General features: G+C 44.3%; 1 protein-coding gene across 2 annotated transcripts in view; it reads left to right on the forward strand.

The window, feature by feature from the left end:
- Positions 1 to 12,697, forward strand: part of TGM5 (transglutaminase 5) — a 30,670-nt gene extending 17,973 nt beyond the window's left edge. For both annotated transcript variants that reach the window (XM_043554094.1, XM_043554095.1), the window contains 7 exons: positions 4,736 to 4,874; positions 5,522 to 5,625; positions 5,731 to 5,970; positions 9,337 to 9,702; positions 10,255 to 10,415; positions 11,865 to 11,998; positions 12,191 to 12,697. In XM_043554094.1, the coding sequence (XP_043410029.1) occupies positions 4,736 to 4,874; positions 5,522 to 5,625; positions 5,731 to 5,970; positions 9,337 to 9,702; positions 10,255 to 10,415; positions 11,865 to 11,998; positions 12,191 to 12,344 (1,298 nt within the window). In that variant the 3' untranslated portion in view covers positions 12,345 to 12,697. The remainder of the gene's footprint in view (positions 1 to 4,735; positions 4,875 to 5,521; positions 5,626 to 5,730; positions 5,971 to 9,336; positions 9,703 to 10,254; positions 10,416 to 11,864; positions 11,999 to 12,190) is intronic.
- Positions 12,698 to 16,218: the final 3,521 nt, after the last annotated feature.

Below are 16,218 nucleotides of genomic sequence, written 5' to 3' on the forward strand. Positions count from 1 at the left end.
TCGTTCCTTGGAGTGTTTAGGGTTAATTAATCATATTTCTCATTTCATGATATTTATTATAATAGGTCTGGTTCAGGCCCCTTTTTAAAAAATTAATTAACTAATCAATTAGTTTTTCCTCACTTTTGTCTTGCAACCCATTCCTATTCACCTTCCTCCATGATAGGGAAACACTTTGATGTATTTAATATGTAACATTGTCTCTGAATGTGTTCTTACAAAAAAAAAAGTATATTGTTATAGTGCAATATTTTGTCCAATATTTATATGTTATATTTTTCATCTTTAGAAGTTTCACTGGATCTTCTTTCTATCTTCCATTTCTCTTCTTATGGTCATGTTTTCCTTTACCTCCTCTTGAACATATTTATAATATTTAAAATAGCTATTTTAAGGTCCTTGTCAGCTAATTCAATCTCTCTGTTATTTCTAGATCTAGTATATTGATTGACATTTGTCCTGGTTATGAGTCATATTTTTCTGCTTCTTTGCATGCCTGGTAATTTTTTTAGTGGACATTATTTTTTTAAAGCAGTTTTAGGATTCATTGTCATTGCAGACAAACAAGAACAGTTCTAATATGAACTTGTGAAGGCGTATCTGAAAACCAAGACAATATAACCATCTTGGTTTAAGGAACAATTAGAAGCATGGGAGGAGAAGATACTTTTACCATTTGGAAGCTTGATGCTTCTGGGAAGAAATTAAAAGATGCTAAAAATCATCATATTTAAATGCAAACACTTCAACTCCATTAGCTGAAGTTTGACTGTATTCTTCAGTTTAAGCCATAGAAGTGTGGCAGCAAAGCTGATCAAGTGAATTTCAACAGATTTAACTCTAACTTTCCACTGATTTCTCTTTTAAAATTGGAGCCACATTTCCACATGGGGAGCTGGTGGGAGATGGGGGAGGAAAACGAACTGGTGAGAAGATTTCACAGCTAGTCCTGAAACAGACTCCATGTTTAATACACCATCAGGATGATGTCCATCACCAGTCAAAAGTGAAGCTGCACTCCTTGAGGACAGGAATGTCTTTCATTTTTGTGTATGCATCTAACCCATTGCCTGGTTAATCACAGTGGCTTGACATGAGCACTGGATGAGTGCTGAATGGCTGAGTGAAAAGACATAGTAATTCATGCTGGGAGTGTGGTGTGGTGTAATATACCTTGGGAACTCTTCAGGCCTTTCCAGATTCTTATATCTGGTCCACCTTTATCTAAGCATGACTGTGTGAGGGTTGTGTGCATGTGTGTACACACACACAAACACACACACCTCCCTTTTATGTAGTACTCAGTTCCCCCCAAATTATTAGTGAGTCACCTGAGTCTCATGTCAAACTGTGAGTCATTAGGACTGGTAGTCTGCAGAAACCTTATTCACAGGTTAAAGACAATACATATCAACACAGATTTAATGAACATCTACTTTGTACCCAGCACTGTGTTGGAAACAAAGAAATATCAAGAAAAGCATCTGATATAAATCCTAGTCTAGGGGGATTTGTAATCTGGCTGACAAGATAAAACAAATACAGGAGATCACAGAGAGCTCCATCCAGTGATAAAATATGCAGCATGAGAAGGGAAGTTAGTGTGGCATGAAGTAGTCAGTGAAAACTTGACAGAGGAAGGTGTATTGAGAATGAGTTGGTGCTGTGATGCCTAGTGAAGTTGCAGTGGTGTGGCTTGTAGCTAGAAGCATGGGGATGTTTTGAGGTCAGAGAATCAGGGGCTTAAATCCTGCCCTGGCACTTCTCTTTCTGCCATGTGACCTCAACCTCTCTACACTTCAGGTTTCTCCTCTTTAAAGTCGGGATAACCACAGGGTTTGGGAGATGAATAAATGAGATCATGCCCATGCAATGCTTGGCACCATGGCTGGCACTATGATGATGATGATAATGATGTCATCAACCGGCAAAGAAGATGGAGAAGACTGAAAGACAAGCTCAGTTGGGCATGTGTCTAGAAGCAGCGAGGTCTCCACAGAGGCTCAAGATTCAAGTTCAGGAGTTGTGGGCACAGAAGTAAGAGGTGAATCCACAAGACAAGATGAGCTATTGGTGGGAGGACAGAGCATGGAGGACAGAGGGAGCAAGACCCTGGGAAAAATACAGTGTATGACTTCATGCAAATCTGAGTGCTGTTAGCTCTCTTAGTGTGGTATGGAAGAAAGGCCTCACTCACTCCCCATGTGAGCAACCATTCTAGCCTCACCATGGGTTTACGGTGACAGGCTGTTGTCCTCCATGATGACAAAAGTGTGAGAATGGATCAATGCAAATCCATCACCACTCAAAGCTTATGCTCTACTGACAGTCAAGCTTGATACCTAAAGCATAGGGCGCAGTCATTATGAAAGTGCTGTGCAAAGTCAGAAATCATGAGAACAGGCAGAAGATTTGTGAGACACTCATTCAGCCATCTAGCAATGATGCACCATCAAGTTTCTGCAAAACGGGCCTGGCTCTGTGTTGTTAATGGTCATATAATGATAACAACGAATATCACACAATCCCTCTCAGGAAGGCAGACTCATAAACAAACCATCACAAGTCATGTGCTAAGTCAGGTAAAGAACTTCAGAGTGCCATGGGCACAATGCCACGTGTTCAGGTGGAAAAGGTTCATCCAGCCTTGTTGAGCACAAGCTGATACCACCACTGACAGTTCATGTGGCTATTTGTGAATTCATCACTTGGTGTGAAGAATGGAGGCTTGTTTCCTGCTTTCCCTGCCCATCCCTCCTTGGCACCTTCTCTTATTATCAGAAGTGTTACCCACCCTCCTGACTGTAATCTTAGCACAAATGTGCTCACGCAATGCTCCTGAGTCACCTGAGTGCTCTTGCCTTATTCCTGTCCCATTTCCTTTAGTGGCAACTTTTCCAACCTCACCCTCCCCTCTGAGGCAGTCCTGTGTTACCTCCACCTACAACTCACTTGTCAGCTCTGCTCACTCCCTGCCCTCATTCCTTGGCCTTGCACAGAGCTGTGCCAAGGAGAGCTCCAGGTTCCCTTTTGGGATCCTTTCCCCCTCTTTCCGAGCTATATCCAGAGATGTCTCTACACCCTGACCTGGAGAGGCTTTGTGCAAATATTGTGCCAATAGTTGTTAACATAGGAAAATGCATGAAATGTTTAATAAGGGAAAAATACTAGAATGCTGAACTGTGTGCACAATACTGGGAGGTGGGCTCAGAATTGAGTACGAACGAGCCCAGCAGTGAAATCGGGATTTGAGTGATAGGTCTGCCACTTCCTAGCCATTTGACGTTAGTCAAGGTTGCCAACTTTTCTTAGCCTCTGATTTTTTTTAAGTTTATTTATTTGTTTTGAGAGAGAGAGAGAGAGCATGCACACCTGTGAGGTGGGGAGGGGCATAGAGAGAGGGAGAGAGAGAATCTTCAGTAGGCTCAATTTTAAGATTGAGCAGGCAGAGAAACTGCCCCCAAGGAGGGGCTTGATCTCACGGTTTGTGAGATCATGACTTGAGCAGAAACCGAGAGCCAGACCCTTAACCAACTGAGCCACCCAGGTGACCCTCTTAGCCTCTGATTCTTTTTTTTTTTTTTAATTTTTTAACATTTATTTTTGAGAGACAGCAAGACAGAGCACAAGTGGGGGAGGGACAGAGGGGGGGTTACACAGAATCCGAAGTAGGTTCCAGGCTCTGAACTGTCAGCTCAGGGCCTGACATGGGGTTCGAACTCACAGACTGCAAGATCATGACCTGAGCCAAAGCCGGCCGCCCAACCAACTGAGCCACCCAGGTGCCCCTGATTCTTAATCTTTAAAATGAGGATAATAATGGTAGCTTCTGTGTAGAGTTGTCCTGAGGATAATATAGCAATATGCCTGGCTGATATTATTGAATTTTATTATTATTATTATCATCATCATCACCATCATCATTATTATTAAATGGGGTGGGCTGCCAATGCTGGACTTGAAGGGACAGGGTCCCCAGGACATTGGCAGTAGGATGGGCTGGGGGATATTGCTATACTTAAAGAGTGCAGAATGGGGGAAATATGGCAAGGGACAAAGCACAGAAGTTGGCTGGCAGAGGGAAAGATGCCCTCTCAGGAATAAAAACAATGTAGTACCTCCTTTCTAGAATTTCTCTACTGGGTACAAACCCTCACTTTTCTAAGCTTTTGTTACACAGTTTCCTTCCTTTTCTGCCTTCCTTTATGACACTTTCCTTTATAAGCTTCCAAGACAATATACCCATAGAAAAGGGGGAATCCAAGCCACAGACACTTTGTCTAAGTATCTGATGGTCTGAGCTGAAATTCTAGCATTTGGTTTGAAGATGGAAATTCACAGCCAAGAGATGAGCAAGACCTAGTTAGGCCACTGAGTAGTCTTGCCAAAGCAGTCATGCCTGCCCAGTGCTGCTTGCAAAGTCAGGGACTCACAACTTGCTGGAGTTTCTGTGGGCCCTGGCAGTGCTTCTCTGAGCAACCAGAAGCCCAGCCTCTGCACAGTGTCTCTTCCATGAGCCCCGGAGAGGAGTTCAGGAAGGTGGGGAGAGAGGTTGGCAATATCATCAACCCAGTGCTCCAGACAGCTCCCCTGACTAGTCCTGCAGGTGCCAAAGAATGGTTTCCCTGGGCCCAGAGCCCTACATCCAGGAATCCATAGAATTCCTGAATCCACAGCCCACAGGAGTTTTGTTTTTGTTTGTTTGTTTGGGTTTTTTTTTTTGCTCTTTCTGCAGTAATGAGGTGCCTGGGGATCCCCACCCGTGTGATCACCAACTTTGACTCTGGCCATGACACAGATGGAAACCTGATCATAGATGAGTATTATGACAGCACAGGCAGGATCTTGGAGAATAAGAAGAAGGACACTGTCTGGTGAGAGACCACCTCTCTGTCTCTTTCCAAGGCAAACTCCACCAGCAGATAGTGGGGCAGGACTGTGCCCACAAGCCTGCTATTATCCCAGACCCGCCTCACTTTTACCAGTCCCAGGGCCCTGTATCCCCACCTCGAAGGCTGAGACATAGCTGAACACAAAAACGATTCTGAGTTTAGAATCCTCGTATCACAACAGCTTTCTGCCCTGGGTGAGATTTCCCTCTTTGCCATCTCCTTCATTTAATACTCAGCCTATAGCTCTGACTACAGGAGGGCCTGAAGCCCCACCTCCAGACACACACCCATGTCTGCCCCTGTGACTCAGCAGCACACACAAGAAAGGCCATGAGGACCTTTGGGAGAGAGAGAGTGAGGGATATTTAACTTCAGTTAATTCCAGTTAATATAGAGTTAATACTCTCTATTCACAGAAGAAAGCTCTTTTCTGGGCAAGTCAAGGCTCACAGGAGGAAACGCTGCCACTACTCATCCATAGAGTTTGAACGCTTAGGGTGCATTAAATCTGTCTTTCTGTTTAGCGGTCCATGTACCCATCGGCCCCTGCCTTGCCCTGGAAAGAACACAAGCACTACAAGCTCTCTCTTGCCTTCATTTGACACTGACTCCTCTGGCTTCTCCTTCAGGAATTTTCATGTGTGGAATGAGTGTTGGATGGCCCGAAAGGACCTCCCTCCTGGATATGGAGGCTGGCAGGTGCTGGATGCCACCCCTCAGGAGACGAGCAATGGTGAGGCTGTCCAGAAGAAAGGTGGAACCCACTCCCCAGAAACCGCCCTTACCCCTGCCTGACCCTGCAGCAATGACCCATCGTGGCTCTTCTGTTCTCCTTCAGGCCTCTACTGCTGTGGCCCTGCCTCTGTCAGAGCCATCAAAGAGGGAGAGGTGGATCTGAACTATGACACAGCCTTTGCCTTTTCCATGGTCAATGCTGACTGCATGTCCTGGCTTGTCTACGGAGGGAAGGAGCAGAAAATTCACCGGGACACGAATACTGTTGGCAATTTTATCAGCACCAAGAGCATTCAAAGTGATGAGCGAGATGACATCACAGAGAACTACAAATACATAGAAGGTATGACTGAGTCAATCCCTGCCAGAGTCCAAGTCCTGTGGGCTCCTTCCCCCCCACCCCAGGGAACCGCCCAGCCAGCTGGGGTGGCCCTCTGGGGAACCAGAAGGCATCTGAGGGATATAACCCAGGTCCCCTTGTCTCCTCAGCCCTTCAGTTTTAAGGTCTCAGTTGAGATGTTCCCATTGCCTCACTTCCTTGTGCTCACCGCCACCCCACATCCCACAGGCCAGTGAGCAGCCTCCACAAGATGGTCACATGGACCTGTAGGGCCAGTAACAGGCATCCCACCAGTGTGGGATGTGAATCCCTCATGGCTGCCTTCTTGGAAAGTTACCCTCCTTCTGAAGATGGCAGGGGATCTGTAAACCCTATCATATTAGTTAATTTAATTAATTTCATGTAACATATTGATTAATTAACTTTGTTTTAGTGTTTGGAGGACAGTCCAGACCACCAACAAACACCAAGGCCACATGTTTACTCCCACCCCCACCTGCTGCAGAGGACGGTTCTGAGAGGTGGGAGACCTGGCAGGGGCTTCTTACTCTAGTCAGCAGGGACAAATAGACAGTTAAGGTAGTCAGGTGTGAACTAATTCCCAAAATTTGAGAAAGACCAAGCACTAGGTCCAACCCCCTGGGAGGCGAATCAAAAATACACAGTCCATGAAGGCCAGAAGCTAAGTGAGGAGGAAAAGCTAATCAAGAGTGAATCAGGAAAGTGGGGGAGCGGCAGTTAGCTGAGCAGGTGCTAGGAGTGCTGGCCAGTAGGTATCTATGGTTTGTCTATGTGGGCCTTTGGGACCCACAGAGACGTTCCAGAGTCTGAGCATAGGAAGGGGTTACACAATGAGAGGCAAGCAATGAACACAGCTCAGTATGCTGTTCATCACCCCCTTCCCCTCCATCCACTCTGGAGCTATCTTGTTCTGGGTGCCAGAACAGATCCTGAGGCAAGGATTCAAGGACAAGTGGTTTATCTGTGAGGTCATCCAGGAACTCCTGGAAGGAAGGAGAGTGAGCAAGGGAGATAGGGGAAGGGAAGAAGCCAACACAGGGCACCTCGTCAAGCTGGTTAGCAGCACAGGCAGCTGGAGCTCAGCTGCTGCTGGGGAGCTCTGCGAGTGGGGTTGCCAGGGAAAATACAGGACAAATAATGCTTTAGTCTAACCATGTCCGAAATTCTTTGTTGTTAGGCTGAAACTCGATTTAAATGGCCCTGTATTTTTATTTGCTAAATCTGGCAACCCTATAAGGGATTCAGAGTAAAGTGTAGAACAGCACCACAGATTTATCTCATCCAAGAGGCAAGGGGCTAGTCAAGGGTTGAAGCCTGCTCCTTGCCGTGTAAAGTCCCTAGCACTTTTGGCCTGTTCCATGCACCGGCTAAAGCAGCTCTGGTGGCAAACAAAGCCTCAGACAAAGAGTGGAAAGTGCTAGAATTTGAAAGTAGGGCACATGGGCATTGAACTAGCAAGCTCCAAGGGGATGTAGGTGGGCAGTGACAGCATTCACTAGAGGTCCATGGGGTTCCACTGTGAGCTTGGGGGTTTGGAGCTATATTCCTTTGGGCCTGAGGGTGCTGATTAGTCAGGCAGTATTTGGTCTCCTCCCACTCAGCCTGTAGAGCCGACCACAGGTGAGCTAAATCTGATTCACATCTCCCTGGGCCCACTCTTGCTAAAGCAGATGCTTGAGATCCTTTTCTGACTGGAACGAGGCTTAGAATGACCCCCAGGGCAAGAGGATAAAAAAGTGGCCTCTACCTGAGGAGATTGTGGGGATGCACTGGGGTGGGGGTGGGGACAGTCACTGGGGATAGTGATTGCTTAGTGAAAGCAGTGGGGGGATTATTAGGGAAGCATGGGTGACTATTCCTGCATATCTTGGCTACAGTGTCTCCCCAGTACTAAAGCCACACCTCTCTGGGAGCTCAGCTTGCCTAAATATTTTTCTTTTCTTTTTCTTTTTCTTTTTCTTTTTCTTTTTCTTTTTCTTTTTCTTTTTCTTTTTCTTTTTTTCCTTTCCTTTCCTTCCCTTCCCTTCCCTTCCCTTCCCTTCCCTTCCCTTCCCTTCCCTTCCCTTCCCTTCTCTTCCCTTTCCTTCTTTCTTTTTCTTTCTTTCTTTCTTTTTTTCTTTTTAAACTGTGGCTTCTCAGTTTCTCATTTCTAGGAATTAGTCTACACATGACCAATCAATTGGTTCTAGAACAGGAAATCACACGGTGCTATCTTTAAGAAGCTTAAAGGGCCTTTGTCTTTCCAGTGAAGAAGGCAGGATAGAGTCTAGGGGTCATGAGCACAGATTTTCATGCTGGGCAGATTTGGTTTCCACCTGGATTCTGCCGTTTGCCAGTTGTGGAATTTGGACAAGTGATGTGACCTCTCTGAGCCCCATTTTCCTCATCTGTATATGGATTATGTTGGTGGTGGTGTTGGTGGTGGTGGTGGTGGTGGTAAGGATGTGGAGAAAAAGGAACTCTCATGCACTGTTGTGGGAATGCAAACTGGTACAGCCACTGTGGGAAACAGTATGGAGGTTTCTCAAAAAATTAAAAATAGAACTACCATATGACCCAGCAATCACACTATTGGGTATTTGTCTGAAGAAAATGAAAACACCAACTTGAAAAAATATATGCACCCTCATGTTCACTGCAGCATTATTTACAATAGTCAAGCTATGGAAACAGCCAAAGTGTCCACTGATGGATGAATGGTTAAACAAAATGTAGTATATGTATACAATGGAATATTATTCAATCACAAAAAGAAAAAAAAGATATCTTGCCATTTGCCACAATACGGATGGACCTTGAGGGCATTATGCTAACTGAAATGAGTCAGACAAAGACAAATACTGTATGATTTTCTCTCTTATGTGTGGAGTCTAAAAAAAAAAACAACACAGAAAAGAAACCAAGTTCATAGGTACAGAATACAGATTGGTGGTTACCAGATGAAGGGGGGTGGGATGGGAGAAATGGGTAAAAGGGGTCAAAATGTAAGTAAACAAGCAAATAAATAAAACAGTGCTAGTGATTTAAGAAAAAACAGTTCTAGGCCTTTCATGGAACTGAAGAGAAGGTCTAAAGGGCCATCTTATCTCTACTGGGGACACCACTTTCACATGGGCACTGCTAAAAAAAATAATAATAATAAATAATAACAATACATCCCTCTCATGGTTGAGGTGAGGATGAATGGTGTGAAATGCTCAGCAAAGCTGACACTTAGAAAGCTCTTGATGCAAGGTAGGCAGTGTTCATTGTTGGAAATGAGGGTTTTAACACACCTGCGGTGTTCAGCCAAGGCTTGCACCCCTGGGTCAGACTTGTCCACAGCCGGTGCCATCTCTGTCCTTCCAGGTTCCCCCCAGGAGAGGCTGGTGTTTATGAGAGCTCTTCAGAAGTTGAAGGCTAGAAGGTCTGAAGGCCCCCACAAAGCAGACTCACAACATTCCACACCTGTGCCACTGAACGGGGACAGCCCTCGGAGCCTGCATATGCCTTCCCTTCGGCCCAGTGATATAGTCCAGGTCTCCTTGAAATTCCAGCTGCTCGACCCGCCCAACATGGGCCAGGACATAAGGTTTGTCCTGCTGGCCCTCAACATGTCACTCCAGTTCAAGGACCTCAAGGTGAACCTGAGTGCCCAGTCTCTGCTGCATGATGGCAGCCCCCTGCCCCCTTTCTGGCAGGACACAGCCTTCATCACACTTTCTCCTGAAGAAGGTATGGGCTCTGGGTATGGGCACAGGGATGGTCTGTGTATACAGAGTGGGTTATGGAAATGCCAGTGGGGACAAGCCAGCCAACAAGGATTCTGGGGACACACCCCTGTGACACCAGTCTTCCTAATGTCCCCTTCGGCACAGATTCCTTCTCCCCTCCTTCCCTCCTTTCCTCTCTCTCCCCCTCTCTCCCTCTTTTCCTCCCTCCCTTCTCTTCTTCTTCTTTTTCTTCTCTCCTTTCTCTTCCACCCAATCCCTTCCCTTTACTACTTCAAGGAAAGGAGCCTGGTTTAATAGAGGAAGCCTGAGCTTTGGAGGCCTCCAGACTTTGGTTAGAACCTCAGCTTATCCATTTACCAGTAGAATGACCTTGGGGAAACCATTTTGCCTTTCTTAACCTCAGCCTCTCACCTGAAAACCTAGTGCCTGCTTCACTGGGGCTTAATACATGTTTGTATTAAGCCACTTTCCCAAAGAAAGGTCCCCCAGATCCATCCAAGGCCTAGCTGATTTTCCCAGCTACACTCATCTTATCTTTTTGTTTCCTCCTTAGTAAAGACCCATTCCTGCAGAATTCCCTATTCCCAGTATAGCCAGTACCTGTCAACAGACAAGCTGATCCGCATCAGTGCCCTGGGCGAAGAGAAGAACAGTCCAGAAAAGATTCTGGTGGACAAGATCATCACCTTAGCTTATCCAGGCATCATGATTAATGTAAGTGGTCTGGGGGCCCCTGGAGATCTGGCTGGGGTGGGAGCCCTCTGAGAGTCTGTTCAGGAGAGCAGCCTCTGACTCTTGCCTCTGACTCTTCTGGTGTCCCCAAATACCTCCCTATCAGAACATGAAATTCATCTGAAAACATTGGACAGGATGTCCATCCTCTTGCACCATTAAAGGCGTTATGGATGGACCTTGAGCAGGTTTCATGGAAAGGACAAGGAGAGATGCCTCCCTTGTACCACCTTCTACTGATGGCTTTCCCCAGGGTCAACATGAGGAACTATGAGCTCAGATGGGAGAAACCTGAGTGGGGAGGAAAGCACTGACTGAGATCAGCTTAGGTGTGATTTGCCATTTCCTGGCTGTGCATTCTTAGACAAGGCCCTGGGTCTCTGCTTCTTGAACTGTCAAATGAGAGGATTAGACGAGCTGGCCTCTGAGGACACTGCCTGCTGTGACATTCTGTGGTCCTCTGAGTGGGAAGACTTCATGGATCTCTTCCAGTGCTATCTCCCCAAGGCCAAGCAGCCTCCTAGACCCTGACAAGTGAGCCTGTGGGGTCCCATGGTGGGGTGTGTCTGGCAAGCCCAGCCACGGGAGTCTGTTTTAGGGAGGGTTTCCAGGTTTGCTTCCATCTGTCTACAGCCTTGAATGTCCCATTGCTTTTCACTCACACACTGGTGTGAAAAGAAATGAGCCAGTTATGTTAAGAAGAAGAAAAGGGATGGAGTGGAAGTGCAATACAAAAGTGCCAAAGAAGATTCTATCCACTCAAATTATGCATGAGAATCCTTGAGATTGATTAGTTTACACTTCAATGAAATCCTTGGAGCAGAGGAAACATCGCTAGAGACTCCAATTTATCAGACTTTTCCATATGCTGGGTTGAGGGATGTAAAATATTTTGTACAAACATCTATGCATGTATAAATGAAACAAAATTTTACATAACAATATCTTGTGTGATATACACTAATATTTTCTTCTATTTCATTCTTTAAAAACATTAACAACAATCCATCGAGTTGGTTTTAACCCATAGTTGGAAAAACCTGGGTCACAGAAGTCCAGCTCTTCAGGAAATACATCTAAGGAGCAATTGCTTACACAATTGCACAGCTAACATTCTTTAATTCATAACAGAAAAAGTGACCTATAAAATGCCATCAGCATAGAAACTCCCCAGTATGATAATATTTCAGTCATAATAAATTGGGGATTATGGAAAAGAAAGGAAACAGTAAGAAAGATTTTAAAGTCCTAGTCTTACATATAGTAGAACTCTACAAGGAAAAATTTCCAGCAACTATAATAGAAAGCATTAACAGACACTGAAGATACAAGTCGTCTTCCTGTTGAAGTGGGCCCAATCAAGGGTTTAGTGAATTGGGGAATGAGATTAATTTTCTGTTCCCTTCCTCTTCCCTGGATTTCTCTGTTTAGGTTTTAGGAGCTGCCATTGTGAATCAGCCACTCTCCATACAGGTGCTGTTTTCAAACCCCCTCTCAGAGCATGTTGCAGATTGTGTGCTGACTGTGGAAGGAAGTGGTCTCTTCAAGAAACAGCAGAGAGTTCTGTGAGTTCTGGGGGTATTCAGCCTTCACTTCCATCTTGTCTTGGGGTTATCACTATCCTTCTTTCTGGTGACGGGTGCCAAGGCCAGTCCCTTAAAACATGATGAAAGAAAAGCCCTGGTTGCTGAGTGGAAAGAGCTTTGGAGTTATCATATTGGGTATGATTTTCTAACATTCTGTTTTCTATGCTACAGCATTGGAGTCCTCAAACCTCAACACAGGGCCAGCATCACTCTGGAGACTGTCCCCTTCAAGAGTGGCCAAAGGCAGATCCAAGCTAATCTGAGGAGCAACAAGTTTAAGGACATCAAGGGTTACAGGAATGTCTATGTAGACTTGAGGTTATAAATTTTGGAACAATGAGTGGATGCACAGATTTTAAGCTTCAGGAGAAGGAGCAAGTTCAAATGCAAGCTGTGCCACTCCACAACAGGAGCTTTGTAGGGGTTCTGAAGTAAGCAACAGAGGAGATGTCAGCAATGGATAGTCCCCTGGACCATTTGCACAGCTCCCAAGGAGTCTTGGGAGACCAGAGATTCTATGGTGTCCAATCCAGACTTGTGAGATAACACTCAAATGTCTGAGGGCAGTGGTTGGACTTGACCATGACTTACTGCCCCCTCAGAAGACTGACTGAGCAGCTGTCATTTTGTCACTGCAGTGGCTAATGTCCTAGTCCCAATAAATTTCAGTCCTTTGCACCCATGTAGTCATCGCTTTCCCTCCAGCAACCCCTACCTATTCTCCAGATGCTGGGAGTGTCCTATTGTTTTAACACCTGAGCCCATCAAGGGTGAATTTCTGAGTGCCTAGTATGTGCCAGCTGCTGTTCTGAGTATAGGAGAGAAGACAGTAAACAAAGCAAAGGTTCTGCCCCCATGGAGCTTACATTCTATTGGTTGTGGTGGGGCTATAGAAAACATGTCAACAGGTAAGTAAGGTACTTACAGATAGTGTGTCCGTCATGATCTAGTTAGGAAAACCAACCCCTGTAAATGTTTCTACATACTACCTCTTTGTATCTTGGGGGAAAATGAGATCTCTCATTTGGCCTTCCTTTGAATCCCTTTCCATATCACATCCAAGATGTCCCTCAATCCTAAAAGTTCCAGCCTCTTGGCTCAAAATCTGCCAGTGCATTGTGGTGCTGGATGGACCTGGAATGACTGTGGTTCCAGAGAAAACGCCAGCTGATGATGCAGTGAAGTAGATTTTTGGTAGGAAATGAAGTACTCTCAGACCCTTATAATGGCTATAGCTCGTATGTATCCTCCCTGTGAACACAAAGCCACTCCCATAATTATCTCCTCTCAGATGCACCTGCTTTCTCACGGCACCGTGCCAAATTTGGGATGGAGAAAGGCATGATGCACCTGCCCTCCAGGTACTGCTACATGACTAAGACAGCTGTTTTGGGCATATATTAAATGCACACACATTAAATAAATACTTCTATTATATATAAACAAAATGGTAAGTGTAACTGACCAGAGGGAGAGAAGAGGGTGTGGTGAGAATTGCATAGTAGGTTGATGGCCCTATTAAAGAGTAGGAGAGAACCAGGAGAACCCTAACAGCAGGGACCTGGAAGTAACATATAATTATTTCATTCTGTAGTTGTTGCCTAACAATCATGAAAAATGGTTTCAGGAAAACATTGTGGATGGGAACATCTTACAGAGACAGCGACCTCTGAAGTACTTTTCAACTACCACACCCTCAGACTCTTTCAGGAATCTTGATTTTAAGAGTACATTCATTAACTCTTCCACTCAACAAATATTCAGAGTTTCTATAGGGGCCAGGTCCTGAGCTAGGCACTGAGGACACAAGAAGGACCAGGGTCTGCCCTCAAGGAGCTCAAGTCTAAGCATGTGGAAAATGAAAAATGGACAGGAGGTTCTAACACAGAGTGGTGATAACCACCATTGGAGTGAGTGCAAGGTGTTATGGGTGCATAAGGAGAGGCAACTTGTCCAATCTTGGGATTGTGAATCAAGGAAGGCTTCCTGAAGGGGAGTGGCATTTAAGCTAAAATCTAACAGACAAGGAGTCAAAGGGGTTGGAATGCAGTAAAACAGTCAGGAACTGCAAGTCATTCTGATAGCTAGAGATAAGAGTGGGAGGTGGCAAGTAGCAGGAAAAAATGAGTCTAGAGCCAAGGGATGAAGAGCTTCAGGCAGGCAGTCTAAGGAGTTTGGACAGCGATCACCTGGAGGCATCTGTTTCCTTTAAGTCTTGGATCATGGTCTTTGCCTGAAATGTCAGTGCTTAAAGTTGATCTATTTTGCGGAGCTGAGCAGACTTCATGTGATTTCAGAAGCACTTAAAGGACAAATAGTTTTCCATCCTGGCCTGTCATAGAGGCTTACAACTCCCATCAGAGCATTCCTTTGAGCTAAGGCCTTCCTTGAATGTCAAGGTTGTCTTTCAACTATTCATTTAACATTTATTGAGTACCTATGTGTTGAATATTCTAGGCCCAAGGATAGAGCAGTAACAAGGCAAACAAGGCAAAGGATTTGAATAGATGTCTCTCCAAAGACACTATACAAATGGCCAAAAAAAGCACATAAAAAGATGCTCAATATCACTAATCATGAGAAAAATGCAAATCAAAACTACACTGAGATATTAAAAGTAGAAATACCACACAACCCAGTCTACTACTGGTTATGTAACCAAAGAAAATGAAAACACTAGTTCAAAAACATATGAACCCCTATGTTTGTTTGTTTAGTGAAATAAGTCATATAGAGAAAGACAAATTCTATGTGATTTCACTTATATGTGGAATCTAAGAACAAACAGACAAAAGAGACAGACCCACAGAAAACAGACTGATGGTTGCCAGAGGGGAGGGAGTGGAGAAGTGGGTAAAATGGGTGAAGGGGACTGGGAGGTACAGGCTTCCAGTTATGGAATGAATAAGTCATGGTAAGAAAAGGCACAGCATAGGGAATATAGTCAATGGTACTGTAATAGCGTCATATAGTGACAGATGGGTAACTACACTTGTGGTGAGCATAGCATAATGTAAAGACTTGTCTAATCCCTATGTTGTACACCCGAAACTAATGTGTGTCAATTTCTTATTTTTCAAAAAAATCCTCTACATTGAGATATTACATTACATCCATTAAGATGGCTATTTAAAAAAACAAACAAACAAACAAACAAACAGAAAATAACAAGTATTGGTGGGAATTGAGAAGTTGTTGGTAGGATTGTAAAATGATGCAACCACTTTGGAAAACAGTATGGCAGTTACTCAAAAAGTTTAAAATAGAACTACCATATGATCCAGCAATCCCATTTTGGGTATATTTTCAAAAGAATTGAATGCAGGGTCTCAAAGAGATACTTGCATACCCATATCCACAGCACTATTCACAATAGCCAGGAGGAAGAAGCAACCCAAATGTCCATCACAGGATGAATGGATAATCAAAATTTGGTATATACATACAATGGAATATTCATCCCTAAAAGGGAAGGGAATCCTGTCACATGCTACAACATGGATGAACCTTGAGGACATTATGTTAAGTGAAATAAGCCAGTCATAAAGGGATAAATACTGTATGATTCCACTTACATGAAGTATCTAAATTAGTCAAATTAATGATATAGAAAGTAGAATGATACTTACCAGAGCCTGAGGGGAGGGAGTATGAGGGAGTTCAAATTTCAATTCTGCAAGATGAAAAGGTTTTGGAGATCTCTTTCACAACAATGTAAACATACTTAACACTACTGAATTGTATACTTAAAAATGGTTAAGATGATAAATGTTATGGTATATGTTTTCTACCACAATAAAAAAATTTTTAACCATCCTATACTGTTTCAACATTTACAACTTTATTAGATAAATAATAATAGCATCCATAACAATGTCAGCAGGAATAAAAATCTCCATTAATTGAGTGCCTAAAAACAAACAAGCAAAACTGGGTTTCAGTCTTTGTAAGCGTTGGTCTATTTCCTATTACCTTTACTCCTGGAGTAGAGTCCTTCAGGGGTCCTGATTGAAAACCTGGGGTATTTATTGAGACCCTTCATCCTGGTGGCCCTGGAGCTCCAATTTATATCCTCCAGCCCTGCGAGATTGCCAGAAGATCTGCTCAGATTCTTAGGCTGTCATCCGCCAATTGTGAATCAGCAAATGTCCTAAAGGGAAAAGTGGCACTCTGTCAGGCTTACCTCTCTGTGCTTCTCT

The sequence above is a fragment of the Prionailurus bengalensis genome, chromosome B3 (genome assembly GCF_016509475.1).
Source record: "Prionailurus bengalensis isolate Pbe53 chromosome B3, Fcat_Pben_1.1_paternal_pri, whole genome shotgun sequence".
In the NCBI taxonomy this organism is placed as follows: Eukaryota; Metazoa; Chordata; class Mammalia; order Carnivora; family Felidae; genus Prionailurus; species Prionailurus bengalensis.